Here is a 13,542-nt window from a genome sequence, read left to right on the forward strand (position 1 = left end):
GAGCCAATTTTTCCCGTGGATTATCAGGAATAGACACCGGAAATATGGGGATTTTACAAATTACTTTGGATTTATCACTGTCTGTGCAAATGGTACAATTTTTTACTTTAGATTCTGAAGCTGAATCCATTCCGGGAAACCAGTAATATTCTCTTAGTTTAGAAATTCAGTCGAACTCTAGAAAGGAAGTCTGCAGCTGTATTGAGGTTTCCTGGGACATATTCTATTTTGAATCAGAAGCTCTCTAAACCTAACTCCCACCTGGCTATGCGTGGAGAACTGCTGGAAGCACCTTTGTGTGTAAACATGTATGTAAGGGGTTTATGATCTGTGCGTATTTTGAATTGCATTCCCCATAAAAAGAATTTGAAGTGTTCGACTCCCCAGAAGCTTGCCAAACTACTAATTTATTGAGAGACCGTAAGGCAAATGCAATAATCCTTTCTTTGTCATTAATTATTTGGGATAGAGTAGCCCCCAAACTGGCTGGCATCTGTAGTTAGTATGGTTTTTCTGTTGGGGTCGAAGCTGCATAGATCTTCAGCATCGTGAAAGAACTCTCCAACCCCAGCCCCATCACCAACGACATCCTGCCATCTCAAGACCTGTGCGACTCCCTGGCCACCTTCTTCCACTGCAAGATCACCGACATCCACGACAGCTTCAACCCCGACCACCCCCCCGCACCCACCACCGAGTCCACCACCCCTGCGACTACCACTCGCACCAGTCGCCTGACCGTCTGGTCCAGCGTCAGCGACGAAGACACCATCAAAACCATGAACTCCATCCACTCCGGATCCCCATCGGACCCCTGCCCTCACCACGTCTTCAACAAAGTCAGCGCAGCCATCGCGCCCCACCTCCGGAAAACAATCAACTGTTCCTTCGAGACAGCAACCTTCCCAGAAAGCTGGAAGCACGCCGAGATCAACGCCCTTCTGAAGAAGCCCAAGGCGGACCCCAAGGACCTCAAGAACTAACGGCCCATCTCCCTGCTCCCTTTCCTGGCAAAAGTGACCAAGAAGATTGTCAAAAAACAGCTGACCCGCTACCTCGAAGTTAACAACATCCTGGACCCTTCCCAATCCGATTTTCGCAGTAACCACATCACCGAGACTGCCCTCATCACCGCCACTGACGACATCCAGACCCTGATGGACAAAGGAGAAACAGCTGCCCTCATCCTCCTGGACCTATCAGCAGCCTTTGACACGGTCTGCCACCGCACCCTATCAGCACGCCTCCATGACGCCGGTATCCAGGAGAAGGCCCTGGCCTGGACCACATCCTTCCTCTCCGGCAGAACCCAGAGCGTCCGCCTCCCACTCTTTCGCTCCAAAACCACTGAGATCATCTCTGGCGTCCCACAGGGATCCTCCCTCAGCCCGACACTGTTCAATATCTACATGGACCCCCTCGCCCACGTCGCACGACAACACAACCTCAACATCATCTCCTACGCCGATGACACCCAGCTGATCATATCCCTCACCGAAGATCCCCACACCGCCAAAGCTAACCTGCACCGAGGAATGAAGGCCGTAGCCGACTGGATGAAGGACAGCACACTGAAGCTGAACTCAGACAGGACGGAGGTCCTCATTCTCTGACCCACCCCATCAGCCTGGGACGACTCTTGGTGGCCCACGTCACTAGGCACAGCCCCGGAACCCACAGACCACGCACGCAACCTGGGGGGTCATCCTCGACTCCACTCTCTCCATGACCAGGCAAGTCAACGCCGTCTCCGCGTCCTGCTTCAACACCCTTCGTATGCGCCGCAGGATCTTCAAATGGATCCCCCTTGACACGAGAAAAACAGTTACCCAGGCCCTCATCACCAACAGTCTCGACTACGGGAACGCCCTCTACTCAGTAACTACAAACAAGCTTGTGAGACGACTCCAACGCATCCAGAACACTTCTGCCCGACTCATCCTCGATGTCCCCCGCCGCAGCCACATCACACTCCACCTGAGAGGCCTGCACTGGCTCCCCGTCAACAAAAGGATCACCTTCAAGCTCCTGATCCACGCACACAAAGCACTGCACAACACCGGACCCACCTACCTCAACAACCGACTCAGCTTCCACACCCCCACCCGAAGCCTCTGCTCAGCCAACCTCGCCCTCGCCACAGTCCCCCGCATCCGAAAAACCACCGCCGGCGGCAGATCCTTCTACCTCGCCGCCAAGACCTGGAACACTCTCCCCACCATCCTACGACAGACCCAGGACCTACTGGCCTTCAGAAGATTCCTCAAGACCTGGCTCTTCGACCAGTAGCACCCCCCTCCCTCCCTCCCCAGCGCCTTGAGACCCTCGCGGGTATGTAGCGCGCTTTACAAATGCAGTGATTGATTGATTGATTGCTTCTTTCAACCTTTCAAGATTCCTGATGTTCTTCCAGCCATTTGTATTGAGTGTGGTTCTTCAATAATTCTCTTAGATTAGCTGTCGTATTGGAAACGCTTTAAACATATTTTGCCATATATTCCGTCAAACCGTAGAAAGATTTGAGCTCATCTTTAGTTCCTGGGGCACGGGCTTCCTTTATTGCTTCAAGTAGGCATATTTTAGGTTTAAAACCATCTTTGGATATGGTATGGCCTAAGTAATCCACAGCACTGACTCCGATTTTTCATTTGTCCTTTTTTAGAGTTAGGCCTGCTTCTTTGAGCTTGATGAGGACTTTACGTAATAGTTTATTGTGTTACTCTACAGTGGAGCCATATATCTGGACATCATCTTGGAAACGCATAGTTTTGGGTATCTTCTCTTGAATCTGCTGCATTTTCTTTTTTGTTTTTGTTTTTTGGAATACCGCAAATGCAGATGCAAGACCGAAAGGCATCCCGTTGAACATAAAAGTGCCCATGGGTGTGGTAAACGCAGCTAAGCATCTAGATTCAGGGTGTACTTCTACTTGGTGGTAGGCCATAGACAAGTCAAGAACCGAAAAACATGTAGCTTCTCCCAATGGTGCTCAGCATTTCATGAATGCAGGGTTACGGATGTCTCTCGATACATATGTTGTCATTAAGATCATGTAGATCAACACACAGCCTGATGCCGTCATGATGTGCCTTCTTGGCTATTACAGTCAGGCCAACCAATCTGAACAGTCTATGGGTTGTATGACCCCTAAGTCTCTCAATCTAGTTAGCTCTTTTTCTAAAGGACCCCACATTAAGTGTGGTATGGGTCTTGTTTTGTGTACAATAGGTTTATAGTTAGCCTTTAGTTAAATTTTGTTTTGGTATTGTTTTAGAAGTCCCAAATTTTCTGAAAATACTTCTGGAAAATCATTACATATATGTTTGCTTGCGGTAGATTGATTTACTGTTAGTACTTTCTCAGGGTTGTTAGGATCTAATGTTATTCCTAATTCTTTTTGATGCTGCCAACCGAGGAGGTTTGATCCTTCTTGCACTATATATATATATATATACTTTACCAATAGTGGATTGATTCTTGAAAGTACTGCACGTTTGTACCATGCCTTTAGGGGGGACTGGGTCTTTAGTATATCCACTAGGTGAAATATCTGGGGTTGTGAAAGTAGGATTGTCATTATTGGTCATGGACTTGAACTCGGAAATGTTGATAAGGGTGAAGAGAGAACAAGAGTCTGCAAACATTTTCACAGGTTTGCCGTTTAGGTAAACTGTTATGTGTAGAATAATTTTTTTACGCTTTGGGATTTCTCTTCAGGTATATTACTATCACTTCCTTTCATGTTTTTAGAGATGTCTCTGTATGCTCTGGCGACATGGTCTTTCTTCTTGCACTTCCTTCATGTGGCAGATTTGGCTTGACAGTTAAAGTAGTTAGCGAAGTGGTTACTGCTACCGCAACGATAACACTTAGGTTTATTGTGTTCAAAGTCATTGTTTTGATGGTATTCATTTCTTGAATCATTGTTGAGTTTAATTTTGCATAGACTGCTTTCAAGTTCCTCTTCTGTTATTTCAGAAATGTGTTCAGTTGTGATAGAGGCTTTTATTTATTTCAAAAACATCGCTGTGTGTTCTATGGATTTAGCCATTTCGACAGCATCCTATAAGTTTGGTTGTTTTTGCAACAATTTTTCTTGTATTTTCAAGTTGTTTATACATCTAACCAGTTGATCCCTTATTAATGAATCAGTGAGACTACCAAAATCACACAACTTGCTTAAGCTTCGGAGTACTGACACATAACTTGTTATGCATTCTTGTTTGCCTTGCACACGGCTGAAGAATTTGTGACGTTCCAGTACGATGTTGATTTTTGTCCCTGTATTTATTTTGAAGTTTTAATAAAGTAATTTTGTATTCATCTATTTCGTTATCTACAATCTCAGGTTCGGGAAGTGTTTAAAAAATGTTCTTGCCATGGGGTCCTAAATTGTGCAGTAAGATATGCTGCTTTCTTACTGGGCTAAATCTTTCACCACCAATGGCTATAAGTAGGATTTGAAGATGTGCACCTATTCATCCCATGGTTCATTGGGTTCTTCAAGCTCATTTAAGAATGGTGGAGGTTGTAACATGCCAGCAGCTGCCATTGTGATAAGAGTATACTTCTTTAAAATAGCGTAGAGATAACTGAGGAATGTAAGAACTATAATTAGCTATGATGCATTTTCTCAATGAATAAACATTTGATAACAGCATAGAATATCTATCTGTAAAAAAAACTTCTATGAGTAGTGCACACAAGTAACACTTTAATATCCTTAAAGGCTTTAAATAATACTGTAAAAACAAATACTTATGCACTAGATAAGCACCCTAATTCACCAGGATGTGAAGTAAGACAAGCCGAACAATTTAAATATACCTATCACATTATGAGAATTACACAAGGATTGAATTAACACTTGAACAAATATTCTAGTTGGCCAGTAGGTGGCACTCTAGGATAAGGGAATGCCTGCACCAACTTGGACGTTTTTACGTAATAATTTAAGTTCACTGAGGAATGTGGAAGGAAAGGGTGTCACAAGGTTAAAAATGAAAGAATAGTTGCACACAAAAAGGAGATATTCGATCACACAATAATAATATAACCTGTGACTAAAAATAGAATACTAGCAAATATCCCGATGTAAAAGGAAATTGAAACGGAGGACGTATGTAAATCAGATGTATTTCATAAGATGAGTAATGGTGTGCGTGTCACCGAAAAACATCCGTGACACGCTGGGCACATAGTGGGGTGAGCGTATCACCTTAGAAGAGATGAATATTAAGCGGCAGCGTTTGTGGACAAAACTTATACTGGAGGGGCGTGGAGGACACGCCTATTATGGGAGGTACAGGATCCTTCACCGGGAACTCCTAGGAACCTTGATTCTCTTCACGGCCGGTGGACCACAGAGGGTTATAAGGGAGGCTGCCGATCGAAAAGAGCACCAGCCGATCGTAAAGTACACCAAACCAAGGAGAATCACCCACGGCAGAAACAAGGTGGCGGGCGTCATAGAATGTGAGAAGAACACATTATACTCTTATGACCTGGCATTGAAGGTAAAGGCAAGAAAGTCCGATCCCCAGGCTGGGGAGAAACTAGGTACAGGATTTCACTGAGAGTTGAAGTGGAGGGCACACAGAAGGAGAGGAGACCTCACTGCCCCCTTACACAGACCAGTCATCGCCAGTGTTGGAGTCGAATCACCAGAAGTAGACCGGTTTAGTAGTAGAAGTATTTATTAGCATCCCCTCTCTCCACTTCCCTCAGTTCTCCTCAATTGACAGGTCAGAATGTCTGCATCCCAACATTCTATTGCAGATTCTCTCAACAGAAGGAATGTTCTATTAAACAGTGCCGGGGAGGTGAGAAGGAGTGGAACCATTACATCACATATAATGTCATAGCAAGTGGAATTAACTAAAAGAGGATAAACATAATATTGCTAATTATAACATAGCTTTTTACACATACAGACTTAAAAACTATTGTTCCTTTGAATTTATAAATAGAAATGGTAAAATACTGCCGAACCTGTTTGAGGCTTCCTGCCCCAGCCCAGGGTTACCTCTCCAAAACCCTCTTCCTGATAAGATCTTTGGATATGCAGGAAATTGCTTCTTATGAGTCTTGCATTGATCTCTGACCTGCCCCCATAACCCTGCTGACATGCTGTTAGTTAGTTACTTCCAATCATGGTCTGATCCATGCGTCACTGCGTTGACGTCTCAACCCTTCTCCGGCCCCCCTACCCCCCCCCCCCCCATATCTTTTTTTTTTCTTTATTTTTTTTTACAAATGGTATTTCATAGTGTCACTTTAAGCGGAGAGGTAAATGATCCCTCACTGCCGAATCGCACTTTTCTGCGCACCTTTGAAACTCGAGATCTGGACACTACATCTCGTGCAGATCCCCTATGTGCGCTGCACTCTACATTCCCCTGTGTATCCCTTCTGAAAGACCCGGGTCTTATAGTGCGCTGTTCCAAATATGAAGTGTTTGCTTCAGGGTGGTGGGAAGTGAAGCAGGGTGTGTAGAGGAGGGATGTCCACAAAATAACAGCTGGAGAGGATGGGGCGCGAGGGCAGCATGTCCTGGCGTGCCGTAGGTGGGGAACAATTACTACTGGTTGCTTTTTGCTGACCATGTTTTCTAATCCAACCTGTGTGCAAGTGAAGGTGCGTCCGACTGCCTCTACACTCCATTGACATGTAAATACACTCCCCACATCCTGGTTTGTGTCCCACAGTTGTATTGCACCACTTCATCTGTATATCAGATACTTTCCTATGACGCAATGCGAAATGTTGGTGAAAGTAATGTTGTATTATTTAATCGGCATGTGGCAGTCTCTACTATAGCAGGCATGATTACCAGATTGAAAGAGGGCGAGGGGATTGTGGAGATTAATCTACCCTTGAAGATGCCTATTAAGTTATTGTCATCTGAGTTCCTGCTAATTTTCCACAGGTGCACGTGTGTTAGAAAGCATTTCATATCCTACAGCCTTTCATTTGACACACTGTACCGCAAAAAAGTTTTTGAATAGTTTGACATCACAAAATTGCATTCCTTCGGAACAAGCAAAATTAAAACACTAATCTGTGTGTTAAAAATTTAGCAGTTTGTTGTAATACATGTCTGACACCTGGTGTCTGCCTTTGAACTCACAGCAAATGCGACAAAGTAATCATTTTAGCTGGTGACCCTATGCTTTTGAAAGCCAGAAACCAAATTAGTTATCTGAATATATTTTTAGAAATTTCCAAAGTGAGCCTTTCTGCCTGGAAAACTACTTTGCCATCTAAATTTGTCTACCCAGTGTTGAATCTGTGGACTCATTGTTTTGATCAGCATATTCCTGCCATGAGCCTAAAAAGGGTACATAAAGGATAAAAATAAATTATTCACTACTACAGATGTACAAACAAACTAAATTCAACAGGAAATAGTGAGCTATTTGAATGTGCTTGGGGAAACATTTCTACATATGTGTATCCAGTTCCGCTGTGCTGATAACGGCTGAGTATTTTGTCCTGGTCACATACAGTATTTAAAGCATCAACCCAATGGCTACTTAATTGTTGAATCGTTACAATTATAGAGATGGGCCTCAAACGTAAGGACATTGATGATTACTTACTGGAGTATACATAATTTGAAGCAGTGTCCCTTAAAGGGAGGAAAATGTCCACCTGCAAGTCATGCTGAGCAACAGTTGACATTCAGCACAGGGCAGCGGATAATATCAAAGCGAACCTGAGGAGTAAAACCAATGAGAGACTTTATTCAGTAGTAAAGAAGGCCCGTATGGAGCAAATGACCATGGAGCAGTGCACAACTTGTGCACGCCAAAATATTGAACAGGCTGTGGATATCCCACACGAGATTGTAAAAGCTCTGTGTGAAAGTGGTGTTTGACTTCAAAAGACTGGTAGTCCAGTTGGAGAGAAGACTATGCAGCTGTGCCCTGCAGCAAGGACAATGTACAAGTCCAGCCAGATGTGTGAGAAATATCTTCCCAAATTGTGTGACACATAGATTGGAAACATAAGTCAGGCTAAAGGAAAAGGAAACCTCTTTAACAATTGATGAAACCACAGAGGTGCATGGTGACCCAGCCATTGGAACATTGGTCACATATTACACTGATGCAGAAAAGGGTCTTTACTCAGTCTTAGTTGACATCACTGTGTCTGATGAGTGCAATTCTGCTAATAATGCCTTAATTGTAAACAATGTGCTTCAGAAGTTGTTGGCATACTGTTGTTGCTACATGTTCGGATTCTGCATCGTACCTGACAAAGGCAGTAAGTGATGTGCACGCTGCTCTGAGGGTTAATTCCATTCTTCCAAAAGAGCCATGCTGTCTTATCCATGCTGCAATTACTGTAATCTCTCATCTTGAGAATCAGGACATGTACGAGTTTGTAATAAAAGCTCGAGCAATATTTACCTGTGCACAAAGCTTAAAACACATTTATTATGACACTACTTGCTTGCTTTTGTAAACAATGAAGAAGCCACGGGATCCAAAATGGATCACCTAAGAAAACTACTTAGCCCCCATAGTGTAAACAGTCTTTCTATATGAAGTTACATTTTATTGTTAAAACTCTCACTGATATTATCAACATTCGGAAGACGCTGGAGTCAGAAGAACCACATGATCACCAGATAATTTCAGCCATAGATGTTCACATGGCATTGGAGCAAGACTGTATGCAAGACCCACTGATCACCACTTTATTGCAAATGTTAACACCAAAAATAGCAAATGCCCATACAAAAGATATTATTCATTTTAAAGATTCACTGAAAAGCAAGTGGGATGCTGCCCTAACCAGTAACATAACAGGCCAAATGAGTTACAGCTTTTTTTTGGAAATGAGTCGCAATCCTGGATTCATTCAAGAAAGTACAGTATAGTCAGGATTTTAATGATTACAAAGATTTATTCGTGTTGGTTGGAGCTTCTGAGGACATTATGAATCTTGTTGAAGACAAATTTAATAAATATATATTGTTCAATATTCCGCAAAAAGATATCACAGCATATTGGCATTATCAGAATCAAGTGGCTAACACTGTAATCTTTCCTTGCGCCTTATGGCCAGTTCAATATCATCTGTAAATATAGAATGGGTTTTCAGTGGTCTTCATTTCATTAACAAACCAGAAAGAGCCTCAATGTCTGCAGACTCTTAAAACGTATATGAACTTGTACACAGTGGCAACGTTTGCAGAATAATGCATTGTTTACTTAATTTGACGTGTGTGTGTGTGTATGTATATATATATATATATATATATATATATCTTTAACCAGACAGAAATGTTAAAAGTAATACCATAAAACCAGGACTCCTACCAATATGTTTCAATAATGCTGTAGTAATGACCACAAGTTGGTGCACAGAAACTCCCAGTATTAGCAACCACAAGAAGCGGTTATCATCTGTTGTCAATTTGAATATCGTAGGTAGAGGGGGACCCTGGAAAGCTGCCTCCACTGCTCAGTAACACACAATTAATAGGTTTATGTAAACTAGCCTGCACCATATCAGAATGTGTTTTACTGCACACTGTTGTGTGTTGAAAGGGAGACAGGGCGAGGTGGTTGGTGGTATGTGGGGTGGGTGATGGTGGTTCACTTTCTGACTCTGGTAAGAGTTAACATGTGTTCTCCACGTGCTTGCTACTTACAATCAGTACTGTGGGTTAGTGAGTCATGGGATCTTGACTGTGTTCGGTGTCTTTTTTTTTTTTTTTTTAACCAGGTCAGTGACAGACCCCCGAGATGGAAAACGGGTAGCTCTTAAGAAGATGCCCAATGTCTTCCAGAACCTGGTGTCGTGCAAACGGGTCTTCAGGGAACTTCAGATGCTTTGCTACTTCAAGCATGAGAATGTGAGTAAGGTTCTCTATTTCTGTCGCAAAACACCTTTGATCACTTTTGGAATGAATAGATCTTCCAGGTCTGATATTATGGTTCAGCTTCTTTGTTGCTGGTAGTTCACAGAATTCCTACCTTTCGTGATGAAGGTTTAACCCCTGAGCTCCTGGGACTTTTTCCCCTCAGTGCTGAGCCCTTTTTTGGCTATTTGGGGTAGTTCGTGCTTAGGGCCGCATAACGTTTTGTTGCAGAACTGCAAATGGCATCAACAAAGGGTTTGCGATGCTAAAATCGGCACCTTCCCAGCTTTCAGGAACAGGAAGACTTGAATCAGAAAACCACATTTTTCAACACAGTTTTGGCATTTTACTGGGACATATCCCATTTTTACTATTTATTGTGCTTTCAGCCTCCTTCCAGTTAGTGACAGAAATGGGTGTGAAACCAATGGTAGATCCCAGACAGCTAAACATTTCTGAAAAGTAAACAAAATTCTGACTTCTGCAAAAGGTAATTTGTGTTGAATCCTGCAAGATTTTCCTACAGAAAGTAGCAGTTGTAAAAAAATTGACATTGAGCTGAAAAAACTAGCCCTTTCTGACTATGTTTTCTTCTGTAACTTTTTCCAACTATGATAGATTTTTGAAAGCAATATACTGGTGTGTTTGCTGGATCCTCCTGGTTGCGGGGACGTATAGGTCTTGTAGGGTCATCAAGCACCCAAGTTACTCTGAGCCAATAAATGAGCAGCACCTTGCAATGGTTTTTCATTGTATACTGGGTATGCAGCAATTCATTTAGTGAACTATAAAGAGTGAAAAATAGGTATCGAGGAAACCTATGTATTTCCGAAATGGGCACAAGATAAAGAGTTTAGAAACAGTGGTTATTTGCACATCTCTGAATTCGTTGGTCCCCATACTAGCTTGTGAATTAGAGGGCATTTCTCAAAATGACTTCTTTCTTACACACTGTCTTAAATTTGGAAGGCAAATATGTAGAGAAAGACAATTGGCAATAACACTTCCATTCTGTGTTCCTCTAAGTCTCCCGGTTGTGTGGATACGATAAGTCCCCGCGACAGGAAATGTCCAAAAGCGCAACTTGGATACATCACATTTTTCCTTTGAAAACTCACCTGCTTTTTGCAAAGTGCCTAGCTGTGGATTTTGTCCTCTAGCTCAGTCGGCACCTAGAGAAACCTACCAAACCTGTGCATTTTTTAAAACTAGATACCTAGGGGAATCCAGGATGGGGTGACTAATTGGGCTCTCACAGGGTTCTCTCTCCCAGAATCCTTTGCAAACCTGAAAATTTGGCTAATAAACACTTTTCCCCCCTCATATTTCGGTGCTGCAGAGTTCAGGGATCTCAGGGTAGCCACGAACTTCCTTCCACCCAGCATTCCCCCAAGTGTCCCGATAAAAAATGGTACCTTACTTATATGGGTAGGCCTAGTGCCTGCGACAGGAATGGATCACACAAGGGTCAATGGTAGTCCTTGCATGAGGGCTACTTTTGACCCTGGAGTGATCCATTCCTGACGGAGGCACTATGCACAGGCACACAAGTGGGGTTGTTTTTATCAGGATAAGTGGGAAAACACTGGGTGGTAGGAATTTTGTGGATCCCTGCACATTCTGTTAGTTTACGTGAAGAAAAGGCAGGGAAAAAGTGTTTTTAATCAAAGTTTCATCTTGGCAGGGTATTCTGTGTTAGAAAACTTTGTGGAATCCAAACACTCCTTACTTGTATGGACGGCCCCAATTGTGTAGTTTTCAGAAATGTCTTGGTTTGGTGGTTTTCCCTATTTGGCCGCCGAGCCCAAGACCAAATACACAGGTGACTATTTTACAAAACCAGGCTGTTTTGTAGTAGGCAATTTTGATGTCTCCACAATCCGTTTTGGGCACTTCCCTGTCGCGGTCACTTGCCCACCCACACAAGTGAGGCAACTTTTTTTCTGGAGACTTAGTGGAATGCTGGGTGACACATAATTTGTGTCTGCCTGCAGATTCTAGGACTTCCCCTCACTGCTGTGTAAGGCAAATGTGTTTTTTAAGCAATGTTTGTGATTTCAAGGGGATTCTGGTTGAAGAAAAACTGGTGAGAGCCACGCAAGTCCAGCACCCTTGGTCTCCCCTTGTACTAGTATGTTAAAGTTAATCCACCACTCGGACTGGTTGGTTTTAGCACCTACAGAAATGATGGTTTCAAAGCATGAATACTTATCTAAGTATCTGAATATTGAAACCAAGCCTTCTGAAGGTGAGCCAAAAAGCCACTTCAAGGCACCAACTGCTTTATGGTCCATTCACACGCCATTCACGCACAACAGATAACACTTTCATACTGCCGGCCACAGGCCCAATTCAACCAAACACTGCACTCACATCAACTTACCGCTGCCAGGCAAGGGCTCATCACATTCATACACCACAGGACGGCTTACGTTTGACTTAATTTTACCACCTGGCAAGTAACCACCCCCTTCTTCCAGACAATTTCCAGAAAATTACCGAAGGCATGCGTATGGAACCTTTACTAAAGACTCCCAGAACAGCCACCTTAGGCTCAGGAAGACATGTTTTTCATGCGCCTTTAGCGCCCTCACTGTGCTCACTCCAACTCCTACCAGTTTGTCGATGCAAATTGGGTATGTCCGAATATGCCTTAGGAGGCCTATTCCTCAAACTGAGTGAGTGTATCTACCCTTGAAACTAATGCAGACATGCTGAAGAATTTTCACGATGTTCCCTAAAGAGAAGGTCATAGACTATGAATAAGGGTAATGTTTGGCACACAGGGTAGAACATAGCATATGTTCCAGCCAACATTATGTGCAGTGCTGTGTTTGTAATGCACTTAAATACAGCAAATTGAACATCTAAGTTCTGATGGAGGATGAACATGACAAGCAGGTCAAACACTGACCCATATGTGTCATTGTTCTTCAATGCTGGGGTGGCACCAATGGGTGTGAATCCATAGGTGTAGATGATGTACATCCGTATAACCGTTACTGTCTGTATTTTACCTGTTCAATAGCCCTGTGAAAGCACAACTACCGTAAACTTTCCTTACCCGTTCATGTCTCTGTCCACGGAGTCCTGACTAATTCTGTATAGTTGCCAAGTCAACCTATACTAATGCCTTCTGCCATTAGCTACTTGAAGCTCAAGAAACCATGTCTTTCATGCACCATCAGCGCACTTACTGTGCTAAATCCAACTTCTTCCAGTTTGTGGATGCAAGTTGGGGGTGTCAGAGTATGCGTTTGGAGGCCTATTCCTCAAACTGAGCAAGCATATCTACTGTTGAAACTAAAGCAGACATGCTGGTGAATACATCCTAAGGTCTCTAAAGTAAAAAGTCAAACAAATATCCTATGGGACTCATTCACCAACACTTCTAATTTTACCTTCAAAAGTAAAGCTACAAATTGAGTTTGCACACTTTCAAACAAGTAGAAATGTCAGTGAATATGTCTGACAGGACATTTGTTTGACTTATTACACTTACTTTGGTTCTCGTTGGCAATCATGGTGATCCTTGTGTAGCATACATAAGTCCTTTAACAAGCACTTCTAAATTGTCATGCCTTTAACATTTTGACACACAGGGTACTTTGTGACAATGTGGCATATGTTCTGTCCACTAGTATGTGCAGTGTGTGGATTATAATGCA

The 13,542-nt window shown here is 43.0% G+C and overlaps 1 protein-coding gene across 1 annotated transcript in view; it reads left to right on the forward strand.

Moving 5' to 3' along the window:
* Nucleotides 1-13,542, forward strand: part of LOC138304238 (serine/threonine-protein kinase NLK2-like) — a 543,367-nt gene that overhangs the window by 95,676 nt on the left and 434,149 nt on the right. The window contains exon 2 of the mRNA XM_069244130.1: nt 9,739-9,868. Within this exon, the coding sequence (XP_069100231.1) occupies nt 9,739-9,868 (130 nt within the window). The remainder of the gene's footprint in view (nt 1-9,738; nt 9,869-13,542) is intronic.

This window comes from Pleurodeles waltl, chromosome 7 (assembly GCF_031143425.1).
Source record: "Pleurodeles waltl isolate 20211129_DDA chromosome 7, aPleWal1.hap1.20221129, whole genome shotgun sequence".
NCBI classification, from domain to species: domain Eukaryota; kingdom Metazoa; phylum Chordata; class Amphibia; order Caudata; family Salamandridae; genus Pleurodeles; species Pleurodeles waltl.